This window comes from Pteronotus mesoamericanus, unplaced genomic scaffold, assembly GCF_021234165.1.
Source record: "Pteronotus mesoamericanus isolate MK-2021 breed Mesoamerican mustached bat unplaced genomic scaffold, CSHL_Meso_final contig_347, whole genome shotgun sequence".
In the NCBI taxonomy this organism is placed as follows: domain Eukaryota; kingdom Metazoa; phylum Chordata; class Mammalia; order Chiroptera; family Mormoopidae; genus Pteronotus; species Pteronotus mesoamericanus.
In genome coordinates this window covers 11,988,198-12,016,068 of record NW_026555137.1, presented here as the reverse complement: position 1 = coordinate 12,016,068, position 27,871 = coordinate 11,988,198, and the positions used below count along the sequence as shown (strand labels likewise).

Sequence of the window (27,871 nt, the reverse complement as noted above, 5' to 3'; positions counted from 1 at the left end):
CATTACGTATAGTCCTCCTAGGCTCCCGCAGTCTGTGACAGTTTCTAGACTGTCCTTGTTTCTGACGACCTTGACAGTCTGAGGAGTCCCGGTCAGGCATCTTGCAGAATATTCACCGCAGACAAAGGGTATGAGTTTTGCGGAGGAAGACCGCAGAGATGACGTCATTCTTATCACATCGCTTCCAGGTTATGTGCAATCAACACGGCTTATCAACGACGATGTGCACCTTGCACATTTGGCTGAAAGTGGTGTTTCACAGGTTTCTCAACAGTAAAGTTATCCCCTTCCCCCTCTTGCCATATTCTACTCTGAAAGTTCCTAAGCAACACCTATGTTCAAAGGAGAGTTGGATTTCTCCCCTGGCAGAGGCTCTGTACTGGGCGATTTGTCTCTCTTCCCCATTTATTTCTCTATTTAGTGTTCAATCGTTTATTTACATCAATGTTTTTGACTATGTGACTAACAGTTGTCAAGAACCATTATTTCTTTTGCATTTTGAGGATTTCCTGAACCACCATTCCTTTTACGTCGCAGCTCAAATGGCTGGAGCTCTGGCAGTTTTTTCCCCACGGGAGCCTCCACATTTAACAGCTGTGTCACCGACCCTGAACTGGGGTCCTGGAGGCGTCGGGCACCGAGGTGATGGGGTTAGGGGCTCATGTCAGCAGGGGCCGCGGAGCTGGGCCGCGGGCAGGGCTGAAACGCCCCATGGAGAACCCAGAACCCACACTTGTCCAACGTCCTTCGAAAACGAAAGCCCGTCTGGGGGTGGACCGTTCCCTTCGGCCATCAGAAGGTTTTCGCAAATTTTTTCTTCGCGCAACCGCCTCCTGCAACAGATAACCGGCTGATGTCACAGCCGCCTCCTCCTGGGGGGCGGTAAAAGCTGAGCGGGACCATCGACGGGAGAGAGGACGGGCGGCTGTCACGTCAGCTCCTGCCAGCCCGGGAAGCGGGTCGCTCGCGAGGGCCACAGGTTTCGGCGCAGAGGCGGCGCGGCGCGGCGCGGCTCTACGAGGCCCGGGCGTGAGCGCGGCCCCGGCTCGGCGGCGCGCGAGGCGCGTCGGGAGCGCGGCGCGCAGAGGGTGGCAGGGGCGGTTGCTGCGCCCAGTACGGAGGTCGCTGCCTGAAGCGCAGGCGCCGTAGACGCACGCCGCTCGGGGCCTCGGCTGGCTGTGGGATCGTCATGGCGACGCATCAGCGGCCTTTCCGACTGGTGGTGTTCGGCGCCTCTGGCTTCACCGGCCAGTTCGTGACCGAGGAGGTGGCCCGGGAGCAGGCGGACCCGCAGGGGAGCGCCCGCCTGCCCTGGGCCGTGGCGGGCCGTTGCCGGGAGAAGCTGCGGCGAGTGCTGGAGAAGGCTGCCCTGAAGCTGGGTAAAGAGGACTGGGTGGGACGCGGCACCGCGGCGCCGCTCGCAGCCCGGGGCCCTTCCCCCGGCCGCGGGGCTCCCGCCGCTGGGAAGGAGCGGCTCCTCCGTGGGAGCGACGCTGGGGCTCCCGGAGCCCTGCTTGAGGGCCGCAGGAGGACAGCCATGCTTTATTCAGAGCTGTGGCTTTGTTCTACTCCCCACGTTAAATAATTTCTTTTCCGCTTTTTGAGTTTCTCCTTTAATTTGGGGCGTCCCACTGGCGAGATAGTCGAGAACTTCAGTTTAGGATGTTTTGCTTTGTTTTGTTTTGTTTTGTTATTTCGCTCCGTCTCCCTGCAGAGCACGGGTATCTGGTGCAGCTGGAGATGCTTCGATGTTTGGTCGGATGGGAAAGTACACTGTTGGTTTGATAAGATTGTACTCTCCCTTCGTCTCGCGTTTTGGAGGCGGGAGCGAAAGCTTAAGAGTTGTACTGGGGACTTGGTTGTGGCGTTTAAAAAAAATTTTTTTTTTCTCGTAAGAATCCTCCCGCAAGCTTATTCTTACCTACCGACCTCGCACCCAACGGCAGTTTTCATTTCTGGTTTGGCCGGTTGCGTATTCTTTCAGCCTCCATTCCACGGATTTGTACTGAGTGCTCTTCTCTAGGCCAGGGCTTGTTCTAAGTGCCTGGGTACAGACCTGAGAGAGAGACAGACGCACAGACCCTGCCCTCCTGGTGGGGGACACGTCTAAGTGAGAACCCGATAGCCTTTAAATGAGGCTTTTCCCACCCTTGTTGCCCGCCCCCCGGCTCCATGCAGGCAAGTAGCACCTTTTAGAGTTCTGGGGATACTAGATTCTTCTGCCTGGTTTTCATCTCACTTTATCATTCCACACGGGTGGAGAGCTGTTTCTGGTCGAAATGTAACATCTATTGTGTTGGTGGTCACGTGCACAAGATACCACGCGGGCTGGACTCTTCCTGCAACTCTTGGTGCTGCCACCACCAGACAGAGGATCTTGACCAAAGAGCTTTTTGGTTTTTCTTTACTTTTCCAAAAGAAATAATTTCACTATTAAAATATACTTACATTTCTTTTTCCTGTTCAGTAAGACTGTGCAGGTATAGCCTAGTGACCGACTTTTTGTACGGTAATCCCCAGAACCGGTGATTCTGAGGAATACACTTTGACCTGTCAAAACCTGCATTACTCTCTTGAGTGAGTTCCAGTTATTTCCTTCTGATGAGCCTGAGTGTTCTTATCTAGACTCTTCTTTTCACCTGAGTCCTCGCTTGTTTTCATGTTGATATTAACAACTGCCCTCTACCCACATACTTTCATCATATGTAATTGTGTCATAGCTGTTGAGAAACCTTTTATAATTCTTGTCAGAGAGAAAGTCAGAACAAACATCTATCCAGAATCTGAACGATTGTAAACTTGTCGTTGTACACAAGACTGTCATTTACATGCTACTTATGTTAGATTTTTTTTTAAAGATTGATAATGTTTTTAATCACCCTTAGTATTCCATTTTCCTCACAACCTTTTTCTTTTTCTTTTTTAATTACCTGGTTAAAAACAGTTTTCTCCTTCGTTTGAGAGGGAAAGTTAACTTTTGGGATTTTGCTCTCACTGGTTACTATAAAAAGAAGATCTGGAAGATCTACTGTTGTATCAGGATTCACTTAAAATGATTTATTTCTTATTTTAGGAAGACCAACGCTGTCATCTGAAGTTGGAATAATAATTTGTGATATCACTAATCCAGCCTCACTTGATGAAATGGCCAAACAGGCAACAGTTGTCCTCAATTGTGTAGGACCAGTAAGTAATCGGCCCTTCTTTGTATCAGAACAAACAGCCTATTCATTCCTCGCAGAATCTCGTATTTTATATTCCAGAGGAACATGGAGCAGGGGACAGAACAGTTGGTTCAGAGCCTTTACCCCATATGGGGTTCTCACTTCTTGGGATTAGCAAATTGGACATGACCAAAATCTCCTGGAGGGGTGAGTGGCCGACTCCCTCTGACACCGTATTCAGGGAGTGTGTGCTGGCTCATTCATTTTGTTTATTATTTACTGCTCTAATCGCCAAGCTTTTCTTCCCCTTTCCTATATGCCCCTTATGTTAAAAAATTCTTTGAGCAGGTACCCCTAATATACTTCTTATTTATTTATAAGGTATATTTTTGTATAAATAACATTTGTTAAAAACGTGTACAAAAGTAGAGATTAAAAGAGGACTTGTTCACTTAGTATTTATTGAATACTTGTTAGACGGGGTGGTCAAAGTAAGTTTACAATAATTAATAAATTAATAATATAAGAATAAACTGTTTTGTGTACTCTCAACTGGAAACCTGCTTTTGCCCATCCTGGTATGTAAACTGCATTAGCCTAGGTACCTGGGACATAATGGTGAACCCAATAGAATCTCTCACGGAGCGTACAGTCCAGTGGTGAAGGCAGAAAGATAAGGTTATAATGGTAGGTAGTGGTAGGTGCTTTGAAGAAAAAGAAAGCAGAGTAGGGAGATGGACACATCAGTCTGTATGACATGGGGGGTCAGGGAAGGTCTCCGTGAGGAGCTGACATTTTCCTGGGGACCTGAGAGGCAAGGGACCTTCTGATGGGCGAGGAGAAGGGTGGCCCAGGGAAGAGCAGGTGCAAAGGTCCTGCGGTGAGCATATGCTTGGCAAGGCCGAAGAATGAGAGAGAGGCCGGTGTGGCTGGCCATGAGCAGGGCAGAGGTGGGCAGTGAGATTGGAGCGGTGCCCGGGGGTTGTAGGCTCTGACAGCCCGAGGTTTGGATTTTCTTCTAAAGGTGACCGAGTCAGTGGATGGCGGGAAACAAGGGTGTGATTTGATGCACAGCGCTGAAGCTCTCTGACTTCCGGGAGGAGAAGCAGGTGGTAGGGGAGTAGCAGGGATGTGCGAAGCGGTCCAGTTCAGAGTGTATCTTGAAAGGAGAGCCACCGACTATTGCCCTGGTACTTACTGGATGTGAAGGAGACATTTTTGGCCTGTGTAACAGCGAATGCTGGGGTCCTTTCCCAGTCTGAGGGAGCCATTGCAATTGGCAGAACGTTTGAACACTCAGCATCTGGAAAATGGTTGATAAATTAAAAAGTGAAAGCAGGAAAGCTTTTAATTATTATCGAGTAAAAATGTACTTAAATTGTTTATTTAGCTTATCTCATGCTTAACTAGCTTCGACTCTGTGGCCCTTTGCTTGAGCTACTCCAATACACCTCCCAGCCAGCTCCTTTGCCCACCCCTCCCCGGGACTCTGGGAAAAACCCGGTCCTGGTGATTCCAGCCCTCTGCTTGCCCTCTACCTGAACGTGAGTAGCCCAGCGTGGCTGGAGAAAAGTGCGTCCCCCTGCAGGCTGATCCCACGCTAAACACGTGACTGTGACCCTCACGCGGGGCCGCTGCGCCTCCCGCAGGCCTGCTCCCTTTCCCCAGGCTGCTGTTCTCTCCCGTCTCGGAAGTGCAGTTTTACAACTTCTTTTTCCTCACGCGTTTAGCATTCTCTCTCTTCTTTCTCACTGCTATTAGTGATTTTTATTTTATTTCATTTCAAATTTTTATTGTATTTATTGGGGTGACATTGGTTAATAAAATTATGTAAGTTACAAGTGTACATCTCTCTGATGCCTCACCGGTACACGGTACTGTGTGTTCGCCACCCCAAACCAAGTTTCCTTCCGTGCCCATTTATCCCCCTTCACCCTCCTCTACCTCCCCCCTCCCCTCCTTTCCCTCTGGTAATCACCATGCTGTTGTCTGTGTATGAGGGTTTTTTTCATTATTACCATTATTGTATTTTTTTCTGTTACCATTTATCCCCCTGATACCCTCCATTCCCCAACTCCCCGACAATCACCACATTATTGTCCTTGTTCAGAATTTTTTTTTTTTTTTTTTAAATATGAAGATAGAAGCTGTCAGAACAGATAAAATTCAGTGTTGATAGCATGGCAACCAGGGTCCCTCCTGATATGTTCATCACTTGTTTTTCATCCCTTACCATCCTCTCGACTGCCCTGTGCTTCCGGTATCCTGAACAGACCTCTTTTTTAAACTTTTGCCTATGCTTTGTCCTTTATCTGGAATTTTTTTTTTTTTTGAGTAAATCCTTACTCTTCTTCAGAATTTAGCTCAAATGAATCACTTGAACAAAACTTCCCATTTTTGTCTTCAGTTAGAGGTAAGGACGTGTTCCTCTGTAATTCTATCCTATGAGAGTTGGTATATTCCAGTTACATTATTTTCTCAGCCTATCTTTAGGCTGCTTTATTAGTATTTGATTTCTTAGTAACCAAGATAGTACTTCCAAAACTGAATGGCAGTTCGTTCAGTCAAGCTTGCTGCATAAGAGTAAACTGTTTTCTTTATTCCCCCAGTATCGATTTTACGGAGAACCTATAGTAAAAGCATGTGTCGAAAATGGGACTAGCTGTATTGACATCTGTGGAGAACCTCAGGTATGTAAAACAGAAAAGAAAAACAGGAAATAGCACAGTTTTCCGCTGAGGTGGAAGGTAGTTAGTGCAATTTTGCAGACGTTTCAGAGGGCGATGTCTCCTCCCTAGCGGAGCGGCCTAGTAGAAGCTGCAGGAGAGCGCGAGGCAGGGCCTTGACTTCAGTTGTCTTGAATCCTGTTCTTTCATACCCTCTCATTTGTTTCAAGTCCTTTGTATATAGGATTTGCTGCCCTTTTTTTTTTTTTTTTTTTTTTTACAGCTACTACATGCTGTAAACTGAATTAATTAAAATAGTGTGCTATGAGTAATTCTTGGAATCTTGTTTCTATAACTTTCATTATAAATTCCCTTTTTAAAATCACATCTTTACAACATTACAGAAAAATAAATGTAAAATCCCCTCAACTTAAAAACTTTTGTATGTTCACATTCATTGACTGCTTACCACGTGCCTTACAGTGTACTAAATAAGCATTTTATGTACCTGTTTAAACATTCCTAGAAAGTAGGCGTCATCTTTTTCTCTCTTTTATGATGAGGAGATTGAAGCTTGGAAAGGTTAAGTAACTTGTTCAAAGTCACACAACCAGTAAATAGAAAAACTGGGACTTGAATTGAGGTTTGCCTGACTGCAGGGAGCAGTGTGTTGATAACACTGAGCTATGCTGCTCCTTTAAAACTATAACCCCTATGTCCCCATAGTCCACTGACTTCTCTCGTCAGTGTGCCAATATGGTACCTACTTACAGTTTATCAATTGATCATATATATTGGAAAATACTAGGAAAATACAAATTACCAAAATTTATTCATGAAGAGTTAGGGAACATGAATATAACAGAAACCAATGCCTATTGTATTTAAAATATTCCAGAGCAGAGAAAATGGTGAAAAACTTACAAACTACCATAAAGTAATACCCAAAACCTAATAAAGGTCCAGAATATACAAAGAACTCTTATAAGTCATAGTACCAATTCAGGTCCTCCAATTAAAAATGGGCACAGGGATGAGAAGAGACAGGCCCGTGCAGAAGAATTCCAGGGGACGCAGGCGGCTGCTCTGCCCCGGAGGACTGAGAGCACAGGGCGGGGCGGGGGTGGGGGGAGAATAACCTCACGGGGGAAAGCCTGGAAAACGCCCCCTTAGTCACGCATTCAAGGTCGGCAGCGGGGATAGGCCATGTGGATAGTATGCACTGTTGATACGATGTCATGAAATGGCACTCGACCCCTGTGGTCTTCCCTCCGAAAACCTATAAGACCATTCCCGTCATGAGAAAAACATGCACTAAATTCCAGGAGAGGGCACTCTACAAAGTGCCTGACCAGTTCTCAAACCTGTCAAGATCATCACAATCAAGGAGAGTCTGAGAAGCTCTCACAGTCAGAAGGACTTTAAGGAGACAGGATGATAAATGTAACATGGTGTCCTGGACGAAGTCCTGGCACAGAAAAAGGACATTAGGTGATGCTAAGGAAATACTGAATAAAGTACAGACTTTAGTGAATGATAAGGTAATGGTTTTGTTTTATTAATTATAACAAATAATACATGCATTGATACATGTCTCTGATGATGTTCACTTGGATAATGTTACTTAGGGTATCTTTTTTGCTTGCTTTGTATTTTTCTGTGTTAATAAGTATTTTTATAAGAGGTATTACTTTTGCATTAAGACATTCTAAAAAACAATAATAGTGTCATGAAGTCAGATCAGCGCCTTGGCACATGTCTGCTAAATAAGTGAAAAACATTTTGACAGTTACTATATCGCCACAGAGCTGTATGGGTTAGCATTTTCAAAATTTAATTGCTTTGTCGTTAATCATTTGGTATTGGTCAAGATGTTTCTGTATAACTCTGGCTCAGATCTTTTCTCTTGAATTTGTTTAGTTTCTGGAACTAATGTATTGGAAGTATAATGAGAAAGCTGCGGAAAAAGGGGTTTATATCATTGGAAGCAGTGGCTTTGACTCCATTCCGGCCGATCTGGGAGTAATATATACGAGCAATAAAATTAATGGTAATTATTGATCAGTTAGCAGTAATTGAATTTAACAATAGAAGGGCTTCAGTTGTGTTGAACTAAAACCTGGTTGGAAAAAGAAACATAACTACAAATGGGTAATGTTAAAATGCATGCTTTGTTTTTAACATAACTATGCTTGTTATAAAATGCTAAGAAAAATTTTAATAAATAATGACATTTTGAAAGAATAATATATCAAGACCAAGGTTTATTAGAAAGTTATGTTATCATTACATCAGAATATCAGAAGTGAACACTGTATGTCCCTCTCAGTAAATGCCTTGAAAATTCCTAGGATTTATTGATTTCAAATTTTTAGAAACTGAAGAATAGAATACTTTCTTAACAAAATAAATGTCAGAGAGCAATAGCCAACCTCATACTTAATGATGCAACACTTGAACCGTTCCCAATAAAATGAAAACCATGAATTGAACATCTTTAAAACAGTCTTTCAATCCTTACACCTGGTATGTCTCTATTTATTTAAAACAGTCTCTAAGTCTGCAGAGTTCAGATGTTTTCTTCATGATAGTCCTGCATATGTTAGGTCGAGGTTATTCCCAAACATTTAATAAAAGTTTTTGTTACTTTGAATAGGTCTTTTCTTTTTCTTTTCAAGATTTATTTATTTTTAGAGCGAGGGGGAGGGAGGAAGAAGGAGAGGGAGAGTAACATTGATGTGAGAGGGAAACGTCACCCAGGTGCCCCTTGCACGCCCCCAGCCTGCGCCCTGGCCTGCAGCCCCGGCGGGAGCCCTGACCGGGGCTCGGTTTGTGTGGCGACGTCCAGCCTGCTGAGCCACAGCATCAGGGCTCTTTTTTTCCCTTTTTAAGGGCAAAATAATACTTTAAGGTTTGTTTAAAAACTTTTTTCAGATACTAACCCTAGAGTCGGCATTTTAACAATTATCCTAGCTGATTTTTGATGCACGTGGTCCCCATTTTTTTACATACGGCTTTAGTGGTCCATGTTCTTCTGTGGAGCGGGTCAGATCACAGAGCCATGTAGTCAGGCCACGTTCTCGTAACAACCCTTAGAATCATCTCTGGTGGGAGTCACTGTAGTGCTCTGCTCCTAGTTTGTGTCGCTGGTCAGACCAGTGACGGTCAGTTATGTGGCTCTCGTTCTCTTCTGCTGTGGCAACCTGGTTCATGACGTGGTTTTTCATTATTTTGCTCAGTGTCAACTTGACACAGCACGGATGTTTTAATTTTCTCTTGGAATTAAACCTGGGAACACTGTCTCTTATGAAACTGATATATTTCATTTTATCAGGTTTTGAGAATTGGCTATCCCATTAGGTATTTCTTTTGTCTTACTGCTCTGGAGAATTTCAAAGATAAATTAAATACTTAATCACTATTACTTATATACTAATCTTCAGGGTTAATGTAATTGATTTCTCCCCCCCTCCTTTTTTTTCCTAGTTTTGATGTTCTATTTTTATTTTACACTTATATTTTTATTTCATTTCAATAATCTTAAGTATTTTACAAGCCATCACAAAGGCCATTTTGATAGGTATTCTGTACATTAATTGTATGTAACTGTGGATAAGTATTCTTAAAAGCTGTCCTATTGGGAAAACAAGTAATTCCCATAGATGTAATTTTGATCACTGTGTTCTGCTGGCCTTCCAGAATGAGAGAGCAAAATTGTTGCCTTAGAGGAAGAGGATTTTTTAGCGTCAGTTTAAATATTGAAAATATTTTGTCAGTATTGGCAGTTAGAGTTTATGTTCAACTCCTCTTTCTGACAATTCACCTGGCTTCAGCTGCTTTTTAAGTCTGTTTATAAAAACATAATAAAATTGTTATCAGTATTGACTTTCTGACTATTCAGCTGTCAGCTTAGTAAAAGCAGTCCCTGAATGACTAGGAATAGTTCATTGTTACTTGTCCTGGCTAAATAGATTTTATTTGATTTTACTTTGACCATTTTCCTACTCTTATAGGTATTTTGACTGCAGTGGAAAGTTTCCTGACTTTACGTTCAGGACCCGAGGTTAGTTTTTCTGTTCGTCAGATATTTTCTAAGTTAATATTTAAAACATTTGGGAAATGATACATGCCTTTTTAAAAAAGATATTTTTGGAATTTTTAGTGTATTAAAGTCACTGTGTTTAATTTTAAAAAATGAAAGGTACTAGATTGTTGTTGGGAATTCCTTTGACTTAAGAATAAACTCTACTTAAAAAAAAAAAAAACTGAACAGTTTGTTACATTAGAATGAATTACCATGATCCTAACTAAAGTTTCTATCACTGTTATGCAGTAAATATTGTCAGCCAAGACAGTCATCACCTTAGTGCAGAGTCTGTGCATTTTTATTATGTGCCAGACTTGGAGTTAGGTACTTTATGGCCATGCAAGAAATGCATGATGTAAATATAATCTTACTGAGTTTATAGTCTATTTGGGAACACAAGATAGTTGCATTTCTGGGAAGAGACTGTGTTTTATGATAGTACTTTTATTGCCATAGGGTCAAGCCCAGTTCTGTGTCTTTACTTGAAGCTTCATAAGTATTTTTTCCCTTTTAAAAATATTCATTCAACAAGTATTGTGCAGTGGTGCAAATCTACATAGTTGTTCAAGGTAGTGTGACACATAAATGAATAAGATGCAAATCCTGCCCTTAAAGAGGTCATTTAGCTTGGCAGGAGATAGGAAGTGTTATTAAAGGGATCAGATCAAATACTGTGGGATTCTGAGAATGGAAAGTATGTGTAGCTGGGAGGCCAGAGATCAAGAATGCTTCGGAGAAGCCGGGATATGGACTGAGTTTCAAGGGTTGGTGCTGCAGAGATGTGGATAAGGGAGAGGAAATAGTATAATACAGATGTAACTCTGGCATGGTGTGGAGCATGTTTAAGTAAAAGCAATGGTCTGTTCACCTGGATTGTGGGTTCAGATCAATGAACACAAAGAACTATAGAAAACATACTAACATCTTTGGTTACAGAGAGTGTATACTAGAGTATCAGACTAAAGGGAAGGGATAGTGGGCCTGAGTAATTAACTTGGGAATGCCTCATAGAGGCCTTAACTAAGTTCAGCCTTAAAGTGTGGATAGCAGTTGGAAGGTCAGGCAGCAACCTGAACAAAGGCTCAGAAACAAGAGTAAAAGGCATGCTCGGAGCTCTGGGTAGCATGTGTTAGAAATCCAACTCAACCAATAAAACAGGAAGGAATTGATGGATTCCTGTAACTAAATGTCTAGAAGTGAATAGTGTGATTGGGTCTAGATGTGAAATGGTCTTATCGGAGCCCTTTTCGTTCCCTCTTCCCTCTTCCTGTCTCTTTCCTTACTCCTGAGGCCCCTCTGTGCTGGCTCTCTTGACAGGGCTGGGAAGCTGCTGGCTGTCGCATGCATTGTTCCTGAGACTCATGGTTTCCCAGGGACAGCTGCCAGTTTAGATACCGAGTGATAGGGAAGATTCGTCAAGATGGGTCATTTGGCCATTCTTGAGCCCGTCCGTGCGACCTGGAGGCATGGAGTGAGCAGATTTCCTGGGCCTGGGTCACAGGCCTCTGGAGGTGGGATCATAGGGTCAAGTCCACCTGAACAACAGGGAACAAGTACGAAATAGGAAGGAGAGTTGATTTGTTGAGCAGAAGAAGGGGTTGGGGGTTGCAGAGAATGGACACAGGACTGACAGCAGTGTTGACCACAGGGAGATAGTGAGAACAGTAGAGCTAGGATGGAGGCTCTTTATGGAGGAGCAGCAGGAACCCTGGTCGGTGTGTGTCGGTTGGCGGGAGCGTTGTCCCGTAAACTGAAAGGTCCCATGGTCAGGGCACATGCCTGGGGTGTGGGTTCAGTCCCTGGTTGGGGCACATATTAGAGGCAACCCATCTATGTTTCTCTCCCTCTCTCTCCCCCTCCCTTCCCCTATCTCTAAAATCAGTGAGCATGGACTTGGATGAGGATTAAAAAAAAGAGAAAATCTCTTTATATTTGGGTGTTAAGAACTACTGGCATATTCCGAACTTAGGTCATCAACCCAGACCTTTTTCCTCAACTCTTAATAACTAATTGCCCAGTGGGCCTCTCCACTTGAGCATTGGGTAGACATCTCCATAACTGACCCCCTGCTTTCTCCTTCCAAATGTGCTCTAACCGTAGCTTACTTGTATCAATTTCAGGCAGTAGTGATGTGTCCTTCCAAGTGTTCAGGCCAAACAGTGCAGTCATTGCTGTCTCTTCTCAGAAATCATATCTGATCTCAGGAAATCCTGTTGATTCTGCCTTCAGAATATGTCAAAGTCTGACCGCCTTTCACCACTTCTCTTGCCACCTCCTCTTTCCCTGCAGTCTTTTCTCAACACGACAGCCAGGACGATCCTGTTCAGAACATAACTCACATCGTGTTCCTCCTCAGCTCCACGTTCTGTCATTTCAATCAAAATCTCAAATAGGTTTTTATTTATGTGTTTTGTGTTGGTGTGCAGCTCGACAAATTAATTCTAAAATGTGTATGGAATGCAGAGGGCCAAGAATAGCGAAGACCTTCTTGAAGGTGAATAAGGTAGAAAGGATGCTCTTGGTTATCAAGATTAGTTATTCACGTCAGTGTGTTGCATTGGCAGAGGGTATCAGTGGGCAGGGGGAATAGAATAAACACTCAGAGTAATTTGTGCAGACATGAACACTTTATGTAACGGGACTTTCCAGGAGATGATGCTGGGACAGTTGGGTGTCTGTATGGGTGAAAAATGAAATTGGACTCATACTTTGCACTGTTCACCAAAGTCAAATTTAGGTGGATTGTAGATCTAAGTGCAAAGGGCAGAAGAGTAACACTTTTAGAAGAGGACATACTGCATGGCCTCAAGGTCGGAAATGGCTTCTTTTTTTTCCCCCAGAAATCTTTTTCATTGAGGTATAATTGGCATATTAGTTTCAGGTACACAATATAATAATTATATATTTGTATGTATTGCAAAATCATCATAGTAAGACTAGTTAACATCTGTCACCATACATCCAATTTTTTTTCTTGTGATAAGAACTTTTAAGATTTTTTTTCTCTTAGCAACTTTTAGATATGCAATACAGTGTTAACTGTAGTCACCATGCTGTACAGGGAATGGCTTTTTAAAAGAGATACAGAGGCATTTACGTATATATTAGGCATAATCAGAAAGTGACACATTTGTGCATATTTGAAATTGAGAACATCTGTTTATCAAAAGACATACTAAGACAATGGGAAGGTCGGCTGCAGAGTATGAGTTACTTTAACACATGATGAGTCCCGACATCACAGTCTGAGCGAAAGCAGCTGAACGCGAAGGGTCCTGTGCTGTGTGGTTCCGTTTCTGTAAAGTTAATGGGCAAAACTCACAGCGCTGTTTAGGAGTGAATGCTTAGTCTGGGAGACTCTAAAGAGAAGCCGGGGTTTTTCTTGATCACCATAAAAGCAGGACAGAAGGAGGGCCCTCTGGGCTGCCTGGGTGTTTGCTCCGTACTTTCATTAAATTGTGCATGTATGTTTTGTGCACCTTCTTTATGTTATATTTTTCAATGAGATAAGGTAAAATATTTTTTAAATGAATGTAGTATTTTGCCTTCTTCAGGGCTTATTTGTGTAAGAAGATAGTCTTAGGTTTTTTGAAAAGCTTTTTTCTCCCAGCGTTGGGAAATCTTTACTTTTGTAAATGGGTCAGATTGGCTGGGCCCCACTTTAGAATAGTTTCATAGGTCAAACTCTTAGGACTTTTAGTCCTGTGATAAAGTTGGTTGTGAATCTTTCTAAGTGGCTTTGTTCAAACAAGCTAAACAACATGCAAGGCAGGACATGATACAGTTATATACAATCAAAATTATAAATGAAATCATCCCTGAAAGCCTTCTAAATCATCCAAATAGTTTGTGTGGAGGAATGTTCAAGCTTAAGGCAAAATTTGATGCAGGCTGTTGCTCTACTCGCTCAGTCATTTTGAATGTGATGGCCACACAGTGCACATGCCCACTTAATAGTATCTGCCATCCCCACGGACTAGTACAGTGAAGCCGTCATTGTTCACGCATGTGCATTCCAGTCCACTCTCCTTGGCTGCCAGGTTACATTAATGTCCTGCAAATGTTCTTGTCACATTAACAGTGGCTGGGCTTTTTCCACACAGACCTCATATGATCAATTCGTTGAATGAAAACGAGAAAGTGAAATCAATGGCTTATTGAAAACAGCGTAAATAATGGTAAGAGGGAAGAAGAAAGGGCATTTGTTGGTGTAAATACAAAATATGACCAGACTAATGAGTGTTATTGCTGCCTAGCTGGTCATGAAAATTCCATCTCAAAATTATTAAATAAAGGATTATGCCTTGCATAAATAGAGGTAAAAATTTTTTTGTGCCAATTATAACATACTTGGTTTTGCATTTTAGTATCTCTTAAGACTTGTTTAACTCTTGAATTGTTTTATTAGGGTATGTGCATTCATGATGGTACCTGGAAGTCAGCAGTCTATGGTTTTGGAGATCAGAGTAACTTGAAAAAACTACGAAAAGAAGCAAATCTGAAACCTGTCCCAATTGTTGGTCCAAAATTAAAAAGAAGGTATATTAATTCAAAATCCATTCCTTAGTATGTCTGGTCTAAGTGTTTTGTGTTGACCTGACTTAATTAAGTATGCTAGTAAGAAAAGCCTGGAGACTATTTTATAGTAAATCCAGATTGTTTTCAAAGATAAATTACAATTAATATGTTAACTGAAGCTTAAGTACTTTGTATATAATAATTCATTTGTACCCTAGGAAAAATTAGTTTTTTTACTTTTCATTATCAACATCAAAATTAAACATCAGTTAAATTTTGTGCAGTAAAACCATCAACTTAAAGTGTGTTGCTCTTGTGTAGATTAATCAATCAATATATCGATAACATTTATATGTAAGAACTCCAACTGCAGACTGCAGTGTTTATCTGTTGAAATGAGTGTTCTTTTTATCATTGGTCAGTGAAATGATGGGCTAAGACATAGTTAAACTACATGTATTAAGTGCCCATGATGTGAAGAATACTTCTCTGTGCAGTTGTCACTTGTTTGGCTGTAGGTGTAGAGAACAAAGGTCAGAGATTGAAATATTAACTAAGAGCAGATCTGCCATCTTTATTGTTATCCCTGCCTCAAGCAGAGTTAAAATTTTTGTTTGGAAATTTACCTGTTAAAATTGTGGTCAGTGTAAATGGAGAAAATGCAACCTGGGTCTATCTTGCAGGTGGCCGATTTCTTACTGCAGAGAGCTCAGCAGCTACTCCATTCCTTTCTTGGGAGCAGATGTGTCTGTCGTGAAGCGGACTCAGCGTTACTTGCATGAAAATTTAGAGCAATCACCTGTAAGTGTTCATGATTTATTTTTTAATATTTTTTGTTTGTTACAGTTCTCCCACAGTTTGATTAGGATTTTTGTGTTCATAAAGCAAAAAATGAAGTAGCTAAATAATGTGTGTAACAGTTTCTGGAAGTATTCAGAATCAGGAGTATAGAGCATTGTGCGTTTTGGGGGGGTGATAATAGCCTTCCCCATAATTTATATCTGGCCTGCCGAATACCTTTGTAATGTAACACAACAGCACCAACTCAGAGCAGGAAGCTCTGGTTCATGAACACCCGACCACCCCTGTGCAACACTGCGGCTGCCAGAATGCTCCTTTTGCGCTGCTGGAGGAGTCCGGGTGCTCTCCTCCTCTCCTGGCTGCCTCCGAGTATCACTCTGCTCCTTTTGTCTGTTTTTTTTTTTTTTGTTTTTTTAAATTTTTGGGGGGATTTTTTTTGTTTTTTTTTTTTGAGGGAAGTACACAATTGCTCCCTCTGCTGAGACTCTGCTGAACGGAAACCAACTCAAGTTAAAAGATATGGATACTGTCTTATAAAAGAGGTTGTGAGTGTAGTTTACATTCTGTAATGTATAATTGCTAAATTCAGGTATATTATTGAACTTTTTATTTATGGATTATGTGGACTTTTGTGTTCAAGTGAGAAAGCTAAATACTATTTGCAATTATTTCTTTTAAAAGCATGCTCCCAGTGTCTGGTTTCTGAACAGGTTTTCGGAACATAACACTCATACAGTGGAACTGCTTTTGCTCAGCATTTATGACTACAGAATAAGCTATAAGTAGCTAACATTCTTACGTTACTTGCCTGAAACAGGAGGCCAGCATTCTGACTTGATGATCTTCACCTAGGTTCAGTATGCTGCGTACGTGACTGTGGGAGGCATCGCCTCTGTTATTAAGCTGATGTTTGCAGGGCTTTTCTTTTTATTCTTTGTGAAGTTTGGCATTGGAAGGCAGCTGCTCATAAAAGTGAGTGATATTTTTATGAAATTCGATCTAAAAGCATTTTCCATGAGTTTTTAAAAAGATATCACTGAGAGATTTTTTTTTCCCTCTTTAGTTCCCATGGCTCTTCTCCTTTGGTTATTTTTCAAAACAAGGTCCAACACAGAAACAGGTAACTCATTCTTTTGTATCCAGGTCTCTAAAATAATATTTTCCTTACTTGGTTTTTCCTTTTCCTCAGTGCAGTGACAATGACAGTAACAGCTAAGACTTCATGGAGCACTTACCATGTATCAGACACCCTCTCACATTCTTTGCGTAAACTAAATTAATTTTTTCAAACACCTCTAGAAGTGGGTATCATCTCCATTTTACAGATGGGGAAACTGAGGCACAATATGGTTTAAAAACTTGCCCAAGGTCCTATAGTGAATAAACAGCCAAGTTGGGATGAGCACTCAGCCATCTCGCTCCACAAATTATATTCTCTATTTCACTGAGATTTCGATTATTCTTACTCTTTCGTTTTTCTCCTCTGTTACCGCCTCTTTTTGACCTCCTCTTGTCCCCTCTCCTCAGGCTTCCCTGCCCCTTCCGCATATCCTGGATCCGCGAGGTAGATAAATGGAATTCCGTTTGTCGAGTGTGCTCAACATCAGGCCTTCGTTTTGGACCGTTTGGTTACAGATCCCAAGTCAGGCCTTAGGTCGTTGAGCCTTCACCTTTTACACCAGGCACTGCCGGAAGTGGGGGGGGAAGGAATTCCACAGCTGAGAGGATGCCAGCACCACACATCCATGCTCCCCCTCACTGGAGCTTTTAACATCACCTGCCAGTACTTTTTACTCTTCATTAGTCATCTCTCCACCTCCCCTCAGGGGCTTTTTTCAAAACCAGCCCAGCCCCACTGTCTTCCCCACGTGTGCAGTTATCACAGGTCCTGCCTTACTGAGAACCTCGGTGGTGTGCCCCGCCCCCACCGCCGGGACTCCTGTTCCCAGACCCTCGCCTCTTCCCTGCTCCCTTGGAGAGACGTTCTCCTGCGCAGGGTGAACCTGCCACCGGCCCCCTGAGGCGCAGGCGCTGCAGGCCGGGGCTGAGTGCTCTGCGGCCGCCTTGGTGCAGGTGCGCCCTGCTCCTCCCCAGCAGGAGAGAATCCAAGGGTGTGCGTGGCCTGGTTCCCGTGGCCAGAGTCTGGCAGCTCCTAGAGCAGAACCAGCCTGAGTCCTCGCCGCCACGGCTCCTTTGGATCAGAGTCCCTCCTGACCTCGTAGGGCGCCTACTCCTGTTCTGTCCCGTAAATGCTCCTGCTGTCTCTCCACAGGCTCTTTCTCATCCCGCAAACGGGCCAGTGTCCTCCCCCACCTGAAAAAGGCCTCAGCCCTTCTTCCCCCTTCATTGTCCCCTTGCTGAAGTCACCATATTCCAGTTACGTCTCAGAGCCTAATGTGGTACCTGACCTGTAGTTGATAGTTGATTAAAATGTATTGACCATGACTGAATTCATTGTTATTTTATTTCTCAACTTAGTGATTGTGATAGATGTTCAGATAAGTCTTCTAAAACTTTAATTTTTTGAACTGAATGTTTACATCTCTAAACGCAGCAATTATATATCCGTGCCTCAAGCCCGCATTGTCACTGCTTGCTGGCTATTTTGGTCTTGTCACCTCAGATCGCTCTCTAGAACCAGACTGCCATATTCTGCCACCCTAAGGCAAAAGCTGCCAGCAGCTCCTGCCCCGACAGTGCCTGTTTTAGTGGTGCTGTCCTTTAAGCCACCACGTAAGACTCACCTTTCTTCCTCCCCATTCCTCACCACCTCCCGTGCCCCAGCATCACAGCCACCAGTGCTAGTGTCTTCCGCCCTGGGTGGGTAGCTCAGCTGCTGAGAGTGTCGTTAGTACACCGGGGTCGCGGGTCTGATCCCCGGTCAGGGTGCGAGCAAGAGACAATGAACGAATGCATGGGTGAGTGGAAAAACAGGTCAGCCTCTCTCTCCCTCTCAACTCAATATTTAAAAGAAACAAACTTGCTTCTTCAAAGAGTTAATTTTTGCTCCATGCCTGAAGGATAACGGTATTCTGGCAGATAGAAAATTGACGTTTTTATCAATTGAAAATTTCTCATGTGGAGTAGAATAATAGGTTAGATTGTGTTCAGGGGGAAATGACATACTTCTTAAATAAACTCTTTGCTTTCTTTTTCTTAGATGGATGCCTCATCATTTACAATGACATTCTTTGGTCAAGGATACAGCCAAGGCTCTAGTCCCGATAAGAGCAAACCCAACATCAGGATCTGTACTCAGGTGAAAGGACCAGGTATTTCACAGATGACTTAAAGGGGCTGGGGAACCGTACATTGTCTTAAACTGTAAGGGGGAATGCTATTCCTTCCAAAGTATAATTGTTTTAGAAATACATTTGCACAGTTTATTTAAGTATTACTGATAAATGATTCAGTCAAAAGGAGGATTGAGTTTATTGGTGTGTTCCTACCTCTGTTTTTCTTTTTTGGTATGATTCAGTAATTCTGAATGGCAGATTTCAGTACTAAAAAGACAAGGGGCTGGGTGATACTTATCCATTTGATCCAAGGTTTCTTTGGAGTCTGGTTACCCTGACATTGTTTCTTGTCATTGTCATGTCATTGCTAGGAGAATTAAATGAGTCTAGTAAATTTAAAGCACTTAACACAATTCCTAACACTTCATGTGTACGATGTAAATGTTGTTATTTTTAGTAAGTGAACAAAGTATTCATGGAGATAATTCTGGATACCTAGAGTTAGATATAAAGCCCACTATTTGGTTTTTGGGTGTTGTTGAGTGCATACGTGACCAGAACTTTCTTTCCCTTGATCGCGCGCTCTCTGCAGAGGCCGGCTACGTAGTGACTTCCATAGCCATGGTCCAGGCGGCTGTGACTCTTCTGAGTGACATCTCTGACCTTCCGAAGGTGTAAGTCTTGTTTCTTCTGATTTGAAGATCCCTTTTTCATCTGTTGTGTTTTAGCTTATTTTGATTTGATTTTCAGGCATCGAACCTGCACCTAAGCATTTTCAGTTTCATTGATACAAAGATAGAGGTGAATTAAACTTGTGAGAAGGACTGTTCCTTACGGGCCTCTGGAAACAGAGGTAACCAAGAGGAGACAGGCAGTTTGAGCCACGCACTTCGGCCTGGGCTCGCTGGGCCCTGCCGCCAGCACGAACTGGCTGGTGGCATCCTGACTGGATGATCACCAAGGGGACGATCTTCCTGGAGCATCAGGCTGCTCCTTAAACGTAGGCCGCCCTCACAAAGGGGCACGGGCCCTGAGGCTTAGAAATAAATAAGTTCGGGTGTGACCTGAAACAGTATTAATAAACAGAAAAATTGTAATAAAATGAAACCTAAGTAAATATTTTCAAATACTTGTGTACCCTTTGAAAATATTTAGCATTTACATTTAGCCATTGCATTTAAAGAAACTTTTTTCACCCAGTTGAAGTCTTGTTTATGCTTTGTTAATAATCAGCTACCTAAATTTATTTCACGGAGGCCTTCACTTAACCCTCCTGACCCGAGGGCCGTCTTCATGACCGGCGGCAGTTGCTCGGGTCGATGGCCCTCGGTGTGCCCCTCGAGCACACCGTGTTGTGGCAGCAGTCGCACTGGCCACCGAACAGTGTAGTGCTGGCCACCAGCTTCCCCTGAGTAATAGCCGCTTGCTCATTTGGCGGATTTTGGGAACGGAACCAAAACTAGTCCACAGTAGAAGCGAAAGGATGAGTGTCCCTGAGCTGCATCGTGACCCCGCAGTGAGTCCTCCAGCGCGAGGCCCTGGCAGGACCAGCCGGGGCTGGCTTTGTGCACTGTCGCGCTCCCTCCTTGTCTTTCAGGGGCGGGGTCTTCACGCCTGGAGCGGCTTTCTGCAGGACAAAGCTGATTGACAGACTCAGCCAACGTGGCATTGAATTCAATGTCATTAGCAGCTCTGAAGTCTAAGGATTTGAAGAATTGACCAGTCATAAAATGCATGAATTAACAACTTTTTAATTTGATATTTGAAATTCTTCTATAAGCCTGTGTATGTGGAAAAGATCATCAAATCTAAAATATGTACACATTAAAAGCAGGAAATTATACTAGCTTACCCTAAATTTTAAATCTTAGCTGATTCTCTGATTTTATTGCTTCTGAGAGAGAACTAACATTTGACTGACCTCTTCCCTGAATTCGTGGGCGGTTCCTGGGAGCGAGCGGCGGGCAGCCCTGGGGTGGGCGGGCCGGTCGGTGTTGCTGACAGACCCGGGGCCAGCGCCCGGCTGCCCTCCTGGCCCTGACATCCCGCGGGTCTTGCTCCCCGTCTCTCTCCATGTGCGTGGGCCTCTGCCAGGTGAGACTGCACTGCTTGCTCTTCTAGCTTAGTTTTTTTCACCCATCTACACTGATTGATTTTGGACATAGCCTAAGCTGAATAATAAAGGACTGTCAATTGAGTAGTGGTTTGTGTCTGACCTGCCTGGCGTTTGAGCGGTGGTGGAAACGTGCTTCCCGTGGACTGCTAACAATGGACCTCGTCGTTTGTTTTCCCTGGTTCAGTACCTGTGGGTAGTTTTGAGGATACAGCTGGTAAGTTTCTATTGATTTTCACTGCCTAAGCAGAATTTTTCACTAATTTACTTTTTGCATTTTAACTGTTTTCCCCTAAGGGCCTAAAACAAGGCACAGCACAGGACTTTCCCTTTTGAAGCAAGCACATAATGAACACACACACAGTGTTCCGCGCCTTTCAGTTATGTAAGGGGACAGCCACTGCCTCTGTGGGATTCCTGCTCTGTGATGAGAAGCAGGACAGACAGGAATGTTACCGTGTTGGGAGTCCCTGCTGTGCTGCCAGCATAGAGGGAGGAGGGTCTCTAACTCGAAGGAGGAGGTTCTTGGTGGTGGCACTTCCATCCTAACTTTGCTCCCTCTGCCCCAGGATCTGGCCTCACCTTGTAAAAGTTTTTTATCATCTCTAAAATTCGGAAGATGTGCGGAAGCAGCAGATCTCACGGCCAGCTGTGTATCAGTTAGAGGCATTTGCACCTGGGAGGCCCGGAGGCCGGGGGGTGGGGGCACCTGTGGTTTCGGTCTGTGTCTGGGAGCCGCTGAGCGAGGCTGCAGGTGTGTGAGCGCTCTTTCTAGCTTTGCACTGAATGCTCATCTTAGTGTGGGTACTAGTGTGCGACAACTTGTGTAACTGTCCTCCCGCCTGAGATACAAGTGTGTCTCTGATTTTTTTTTTTTTTAACTTTTTATTTACTGGTTTGAGAGAGAGCCATCAATCCATTGTTTTACTTACCTATGCATTCACTGGTTGATTCTTCTATGTGCGCTGACTGGGGATAGAACCTGCAACCCTGGCATATTCGGCTGACACTCTTAACCAACTGAGCTACCCACCCAGGGTTTAATTTTATTTTTAAACCCCCCTACCCCCAAGCCTCCACCTGCTCTTGTTGCAGAAAAGTAGGTGATACGCTTGCTGTAAATTGTTCGAGAATTTTGAGGCTCAGTCCAGAAGGTGGGACCTGCTGCCCATGGCCTCGTCGCCGTTCTGCCTCATGCGGAGGCTTTCTGGGATTCGGCGATGCTTTGCTGATGCCAGCCCTGCCATCACCACGTGGCACTCCACACGGGCTCTAAGGTTGCTGGTTGTCTTTTAGTTCCTGTGGGTATAGTATACTCAGTCAGGACCTGAGCCACAGGCAAACCCCAGCCTTTCCCATAAGCCCCTGGGCCCTGGTGTTAAACAGAACTCACCGGCCTAGATCCCCCACCTTCCCAGGGAGACTTTGGAACCCTCGATAACCTATCCGACCAGTAGAGGTTCAATGTCATCCTGTTTGATTTCCCTAACTTTTTATTTTACAGAGAAAGGACTGGGATTGTCACCTCTTGTTTTCTCCTTCTTGGTTTCTTATGCAAATCGAGTCCTGGCGTTATGCTAGCCCTAGCCGGCCGGCCAGGTGGTTAGGAATGCAGTCTCTGTAGAGTCAGCCCCCCAGTGGCCTGGACAAGCCTCCTTTATTTAACCCTTAAAGCCTCAAAATGGGAGAAAGAATAGTGCCAAATCTAGGGTTATGGTGAAAATTAAATGAGCTATTAGATGACTAGCACTTAGACCAACGCCTAGGCACAGCAGCAGCACTCCTTAGGTCTCGAAAGAGGTCTGCACAGCCCTTCGCAGGCCAGTAAGTGCCCGGCAGCCCTTAACTGAGACCCATCTTCGTGGTGTCATGATTGCTTCGAGACTGACGGACTCCAGCAGATCCCGCCAACAATGTTAATCCCTGTCACCCCAGACCTGTGTCGGACGCATCCCGCGGTGCAGACGTTAAAGCTGCTTAGTGAACAGAATGTGTTTCAGACAACCCTGTGAGGACAGAAAACATGGAGGTAGAATACAACATTTTTTCAAAGCAATGACACAAAATAATGGTTGGCTCTATGTCAGAGAGCAGGAAATTTATCAAAAGGGTTTTATTTGAAGTTTCAAACTGTTTACCATGAAATATTAATGACAAATACTCCTTATTTGCTTCTGCATGCCAGGGACTACCATCCTAAGGGCTTTATATTTATTAACTGTTACCATTCCTGTATAGCAGAAGGAAAGAGAAGCTTAGAGAGGTATTTTTGCCTGAAACTACACAATTAACAAGCGGTGGCTTAAACAGGACTTGGCAGTCTGATCCCAGAGCTCAGAATGCCAGCCGTTCACTTGAGACAGCTCCCACTTCATCGTCACCCTGGACATGGATTCATTTTACATGCTTTTAAATCAAAATGAAGGACAGTTTTGCTTTAAAATGGAAGAAGAAATGAGTAATTAATTACTTAATAGGTTGGGAATTAGGTTGAATATGTTGAGTCCACAATTTGGCTCTGATAGCTAAGTTCATGAAGCTTAATAGCTGCCCAAGTAATCTTCGTAACGTGAAGCTCATTGTTTTCAGTTGGTGTATCCTCATTATTCGCTCTGCAATAAACATTCTCTCTTCTTTTTCACTATAAGAGCTACATCATTTTTCAGTTTCCACAAGCTGGATTCAAGTAGATCCCCAAAGTCCTTTAACATCAGTGACTGTTGGTGTACAAATGGTCGAAGCATTTGATCATCTTCCTAAAAAAAAATCAGCAAGAGGGAAAATATGATAGTAGTAGACTTACATCATTAAAGTAAAAATATGTGAGTAGGGTGCCCAGTAAATTCTCCCTTTGGGCCAGGAAGCTGCATTTGAGAGTTGCCAGCAGAGACAATAAGCTGCCTGGGTGCGTGTTCAGTTTCAAGAAGGCCCCCTGAATGGCCCTTTAGTTACTACCAACAGGAAAAATTAGTGAGGTAATTCAAGCATTTGAGATTGGAATGGTAGACAGGTGGGCAAACGTAGGTTTACAGTTGTGAGTGTGCAAAACAGTTTATTCTCGTATTATTTATTGTGTTATTTCCCAGGTGAACAACTGTAAGCCTACTTTTGCCCACCCCCTAAGCTCTTTGGACACGCGGAGTGGAGAGTCTCCTGCTGGCTCACACATTAGGGTGTGGCGTTTGGGCCTCTTAGGGAAGGTAGTGTGAAGGCCAGCTGGGCACCTATGTAAGGGTTTCTGCCAAGTTTTTCAGCTGGTCCCTCATCTGAGCCACACAACGGAAAATGATTTGAGTGACTGTTTTCTCAGTTCTCCCAAATATGCTATATAACTAATAACATTCTAAATATGTCAGAAAAACTGATTCATTACATCCCCTGGGTGCCTCAGTGAGGTGGTTTGTGGCAGAACCATCTAGAGGGCTTGTTAGAGCACAGATTCCAGGCCCCACACCCAGAGGTTCTGATTCTACTGAACCTAGGAGTCAGGAGTGGGGCCCTGGAATTTGCAAGACCCTGGATGATGCTGAAGCTGCTAGTGGGGACCACACTTCGAGAGCCTCTGCTGCGGGGCATTAGGGCTGCACTCTGCAGAAGTGAGTTTGCTCTGTGAGGAGCTGAGTTGCAGGCTTCCAGGGTAGATGCATCCTCGACTTGCATTAGGTAACCGCAGGCAATTCTTTAGGTGGTTCACTAATTGATGCTCCTTCTAGCAGCGCATGAGAGTTTCCGTCGTTGCTTCATTTCTTCCCCCAAACTTGGTATTTTCAGACTTTAATTTTTGCTACTATGGTGGGTTTATAATAGTATTGCATTGTAGTTTCAATTAGTATTCCCCAGATTATTAATGAGGTTAATTAATCACTTTTTCATGTATTTATTGACCTTTTTGATTTCCCCTTTTGTGACGTTCCAGTTCAAGTCGTTTGAGGTTTTTTTTTTTTAAGTTGGGTTATCTTTTCTGGTTTGTGGTTCTTTATTTTGGGTATTCATTCACTATGTGTTAAATGTGTTGCAAATAACTGTTCCTGTCCCTCTTGACTTCATTTTAGTATCTGGACCAAACTTCACAGTTTTAATGTAGGTGAGTCTTTTTCCTTAAAGCTGGGTCTTTTTTTGTGTCTTGTTTGAGAAATTCTATTCCACTGTGAAGTCATGGAGAGTCTCCTCAGTCAACTTCCAAAGAGCATTAGGGTTTTACCTTTCACATTTAGGTCTGTAATTCTTACCAAAATTGATTTCTGAGATTAGTTTTAGGTAAGATTACAATTTTATTTTTCCTTGTACATAGTCTTAATCCTTCTGGCACCGCTTATTGAAAAGCCCTCCTTGCCCCTCACCTGTGGTTCCACCTCGACTGTATGCAGCGTATACCATGTCTCTGGTCCCGAGTGAATCTATTCCTGGGCCTCCTGTTCTTTTCCTTTGGTGCTCTTATCTCTAGCTGGGCCACACCTTGCTGTTCTGTAGTAGTAGTGAAAGAAGCCTAGGTATCAGGTAGGGCAAGTCTTTCTGCCTTGTTTCTGGGACTTGGTCGTGGCTTGGTTTGTCTTTGCTTTTCCATCTAGATCACTATCAGCTTCCATTACATTTTATTGGAATTCCAGTGAGTCTTGGGCAGACTCGGCAAATATTTAATAGCATATTTCTCTGTCTATTTAGATCTTTAATTTCTCTCAAACAAGTTTTAAAATTTTCTGCATAGAAGTAGGTGGTTTTATAGGAGTACATAGGCCTAAGTACAGCAACGTCCTCAAATAATGTCAATTCATTCAATGTTATTTCATTATAATGTTAAAGTTCCTATAGTGAGGTGCTATAGGAACTTAGCTCTTGGATTTGAGTTGTTTCAAGTCACAGAACTTATCAACAATGTTCAGTGAGGACTTACTGTACTGCCTATATTTGATGTGATTATAAATGGTATCTTTTTTTAAAATTTAAATTTTTTTTTTAGAGAGAGGGAAAGGGAGGGAGAAAGGGATAGAAACATCAGTGTGTGGTTGCCTCTTGCATGCCCCTTACCGGGGACCTGGCCCACAACTCACGCATGTGCCCTGACTAGGAATCAAACCCGACAACCCTTTGGTTCACAGTCCGGCACTCAATCCACTGAGCCACACCAGCCAGGGCTAAATGGTATCGTTTATAAAAATGTTTTCTCCTTGGTGCTTTTGTATTCTAACAGTTAATTTTTTAAATATTGGTTTTTGTGTCCAGAAACTTTGTAATTCTGTTTATCTATAAATACTTTGGATTTTTTGTTTACATAAATATGTCTTTTGGGAATAACAACAGGCAGCTGGTGTAGTGGAAGAGTAGAGACAGTGGAGCAACCCTGGCTGGGTCGGGAGGTCGGCACTGCTGCTTACTAGTTGTGCATCCCTGCACCTCTCTGTGTCTTAGCGCCATCAACTCTAAAATAAGACTCATAACAGTTCCTACCTTATGGGGTTGTTGTGAGAATTGAGTCAGTAACTGTAACGCATGAAGTATTGTATAAATGTATGCTTCTGTCGGTATTGCTTTTTTCCCTTTCCAGTCTTCATACCTAAAATTTCACACCTTGCCGCACCAGGTAGAACCTAAAGGACAACATCCACACAGGTGAAGGTGGCTGGCATCCCTGCCTTCTTCCTGAGGGGGAGGGCAGAGCTTCCAGTGAGTCACCACTGAGCATTATGCTTGCTAAGTGTTTGTTTAAGATAGCCTTTATCAGATTAAGGAGTGTTCACTGTACGCCTGGTGTGCTTAGAGTAGAAGGAACCATGATTTTTCGCCTCTAATATCTAAATGTGATGAGTTATATGGCTCCCGGGACTCCGGGCACTTACAGGAGGCTTACAGCGTCTCAGCTGGAGGAGCTGCCCTCGCGCCGTGCTCATGCTTTGGTAGAACACCTTGAGGGCTTTGGCGAGTTCTCTGTCACAGCCGGCCCGCCGCGCGCACATTCGAGTCACCTCTGGGGCTGCTGGCAGTTGCGCTGCCATCCCAGCAGGCTTCAGGGCATCAGAAGGCTTCTGTGCTGAGGAAGCAAGGAATGACAGCATTTATCTATTCACGCACATATTTGTCCAGGTGGCATTCTGCCCATCGGCATTTATCAGGCACCAATTTGGACTGCCTTTTTTTTTGTGAAACAAAATGTGGATTAATTGATTCAAAAGCTCATTTCTGAGAAAGACACACACACATCGAAATATAGGCGTTTAGACAGAAGCCCAACCACCACGTCTCAGGCAGCCTCTCACCGTGTTGACTGGACCCAGTTTTCTCAAGGGATTCCCGGAGAACCACGTTTTCCTCTCTCAGGGCTCTGTTGACCTTTCTGAGCAGGTCCGTCTCCTGTTCTAACTTGAGCAGCTTCAGGTAAAGTTCCGATATCTGGTTGGATGGAGTCTACAAAAAACATGTCACATGAGCGTTTTCCTGGGCTATCTGCATGTCCTCTGAGACTGGCAGTTTTCACCACCACATGGGTCCTGGCGGGGGGCGGGGGGCGGAGAGCAGGATTTAGCCCCTCTGGGCGCAGGAGTGAACCCAGCTCACGTTTGTTAAGGTGAAGAAATGTTGCAGATCCCAAGCACCGTCATGTGAGATTTTTGAGTCGCCTGTGACACCCACTCTAATGGCACATAAATGTACACACCTGGCTCAGAGTCGTCAGAGTAGAAATGTTCTTGGTGTCCACCATGACGTGGCCTTCACCTGTGACCAAGAGGTCCTGCCGAGAGCAGCTCAGTTCGGCACAGCCCTCTGTAGTGTGGGGGAGACACCATCGAGGAAAGAGCGTCTTGCTTGTCAGCCCCAGGGTTGTGTGAGGAGACATCACACCACGTCACCACCTGGGGACTAGGACCCAGGGCCCCGGGGGAAGATAGGTCGTGGCCACTGCTGTGCAGACCCTGATTCTACCCCTCCCTCCCCCACCTCCCCACAGCCTTGGATACCTGATTCTAGAATGCCCCGTGCAGGAGAGGAAGTAAACTTGGTACCTTGAAGACCCCATAGGTCAACAATGAGAGCGTTTGTCTGTAAATAACTCAGGAACTCCTGAGATGTGTTTAGGGCTGCAAAGTGGACAGACTCTTCGATTTGGGGATTCACAATTTTCCATACAGGCTTGGTGTATAAAGTGTGTGGAAGATCATAAATTCTGTACCTGAGAAAAGAACATAAAATGTTAAGACCAGAAGGGAAACACTAGCAAAGAAAAGGGCCTGGTGAGCCCAGGATTTACAGCCTGCATCACCTAACTGACCCATAACTTAGTCCTGATTGTCACC

The 27,871-nt window shown here is 43.8% G+C and overlaps 2 protein-coding genes across 2 annotated transcripts in view; one reads left to right on the top strand and one right to left on the bottom strand.

The window, feature by feature from the left end:
• The first annotated feature begins 1,130 nt into the window (after window positions 1–1,130).
• SCCPDH (saccharopine dehydrogenase (putative)) lies at window positions 1,131–20,656 on the top strand. Its single transcript, XM_054576677.1, has 12 exons — window positions 1,131–1,379; window positions 3,074–3,186; window positions 5,774–5,854; window positions 7,751–7,880; window positions 9,844–9,893; window positions 14,326–14,456; window positions 15,119–15,236; window positions 16,089–16,208; window positions 16,300–16,356; window positions 18,397–18,508; window positions 19,065–19,146; window positions 20,070–20,656. Exons 1-12 carry the CDS (start codon window positions 1,190–1,192, stop codon window positions 20,173–20,175), a joined length of 1,290 nt encoding a protein of 429 aa, XP_054432652.1. The 5' UTR covers window positions 1,131–1,189; the 3' UTR covers window positions 20,176–20,656.
• A 2,532-nt stretch (window positions 20,657–23,188) lies between these two features.
• The window catches only part of LOC129073095 (kinesin-like protein KIF28P), a 46,123-nt gene continuing 41,440 nt past the window's right edge, over window positions 23,189–27,871 (bottom strand). The window contains exons 21-25 of the mRNA XM_054576775.1: window positions 27,581–27,747; window positions 27,235–27,341; window positions 26,801–26,984; window positions 26,420–26,610; window positions 23,189–23,341 (exon numbers count right to left, since the gene is read on the bottom strand). Of these exons, the coding sequence (XP_054432750.1) occupies window positions 23,189–23,341; window positions 26,420–26,610; window positions 26,801–26,984; window positions 27,235–27,341; window positions 27,581–27,747 (802 nt within the window). The remainder of the gene's footprint in view (window positions 23,342–26,419; window positions 26,611–26,800; window positions 26,985–27,234; window positions 27,342–27,580; window positions 27,748–27,871) is intronic.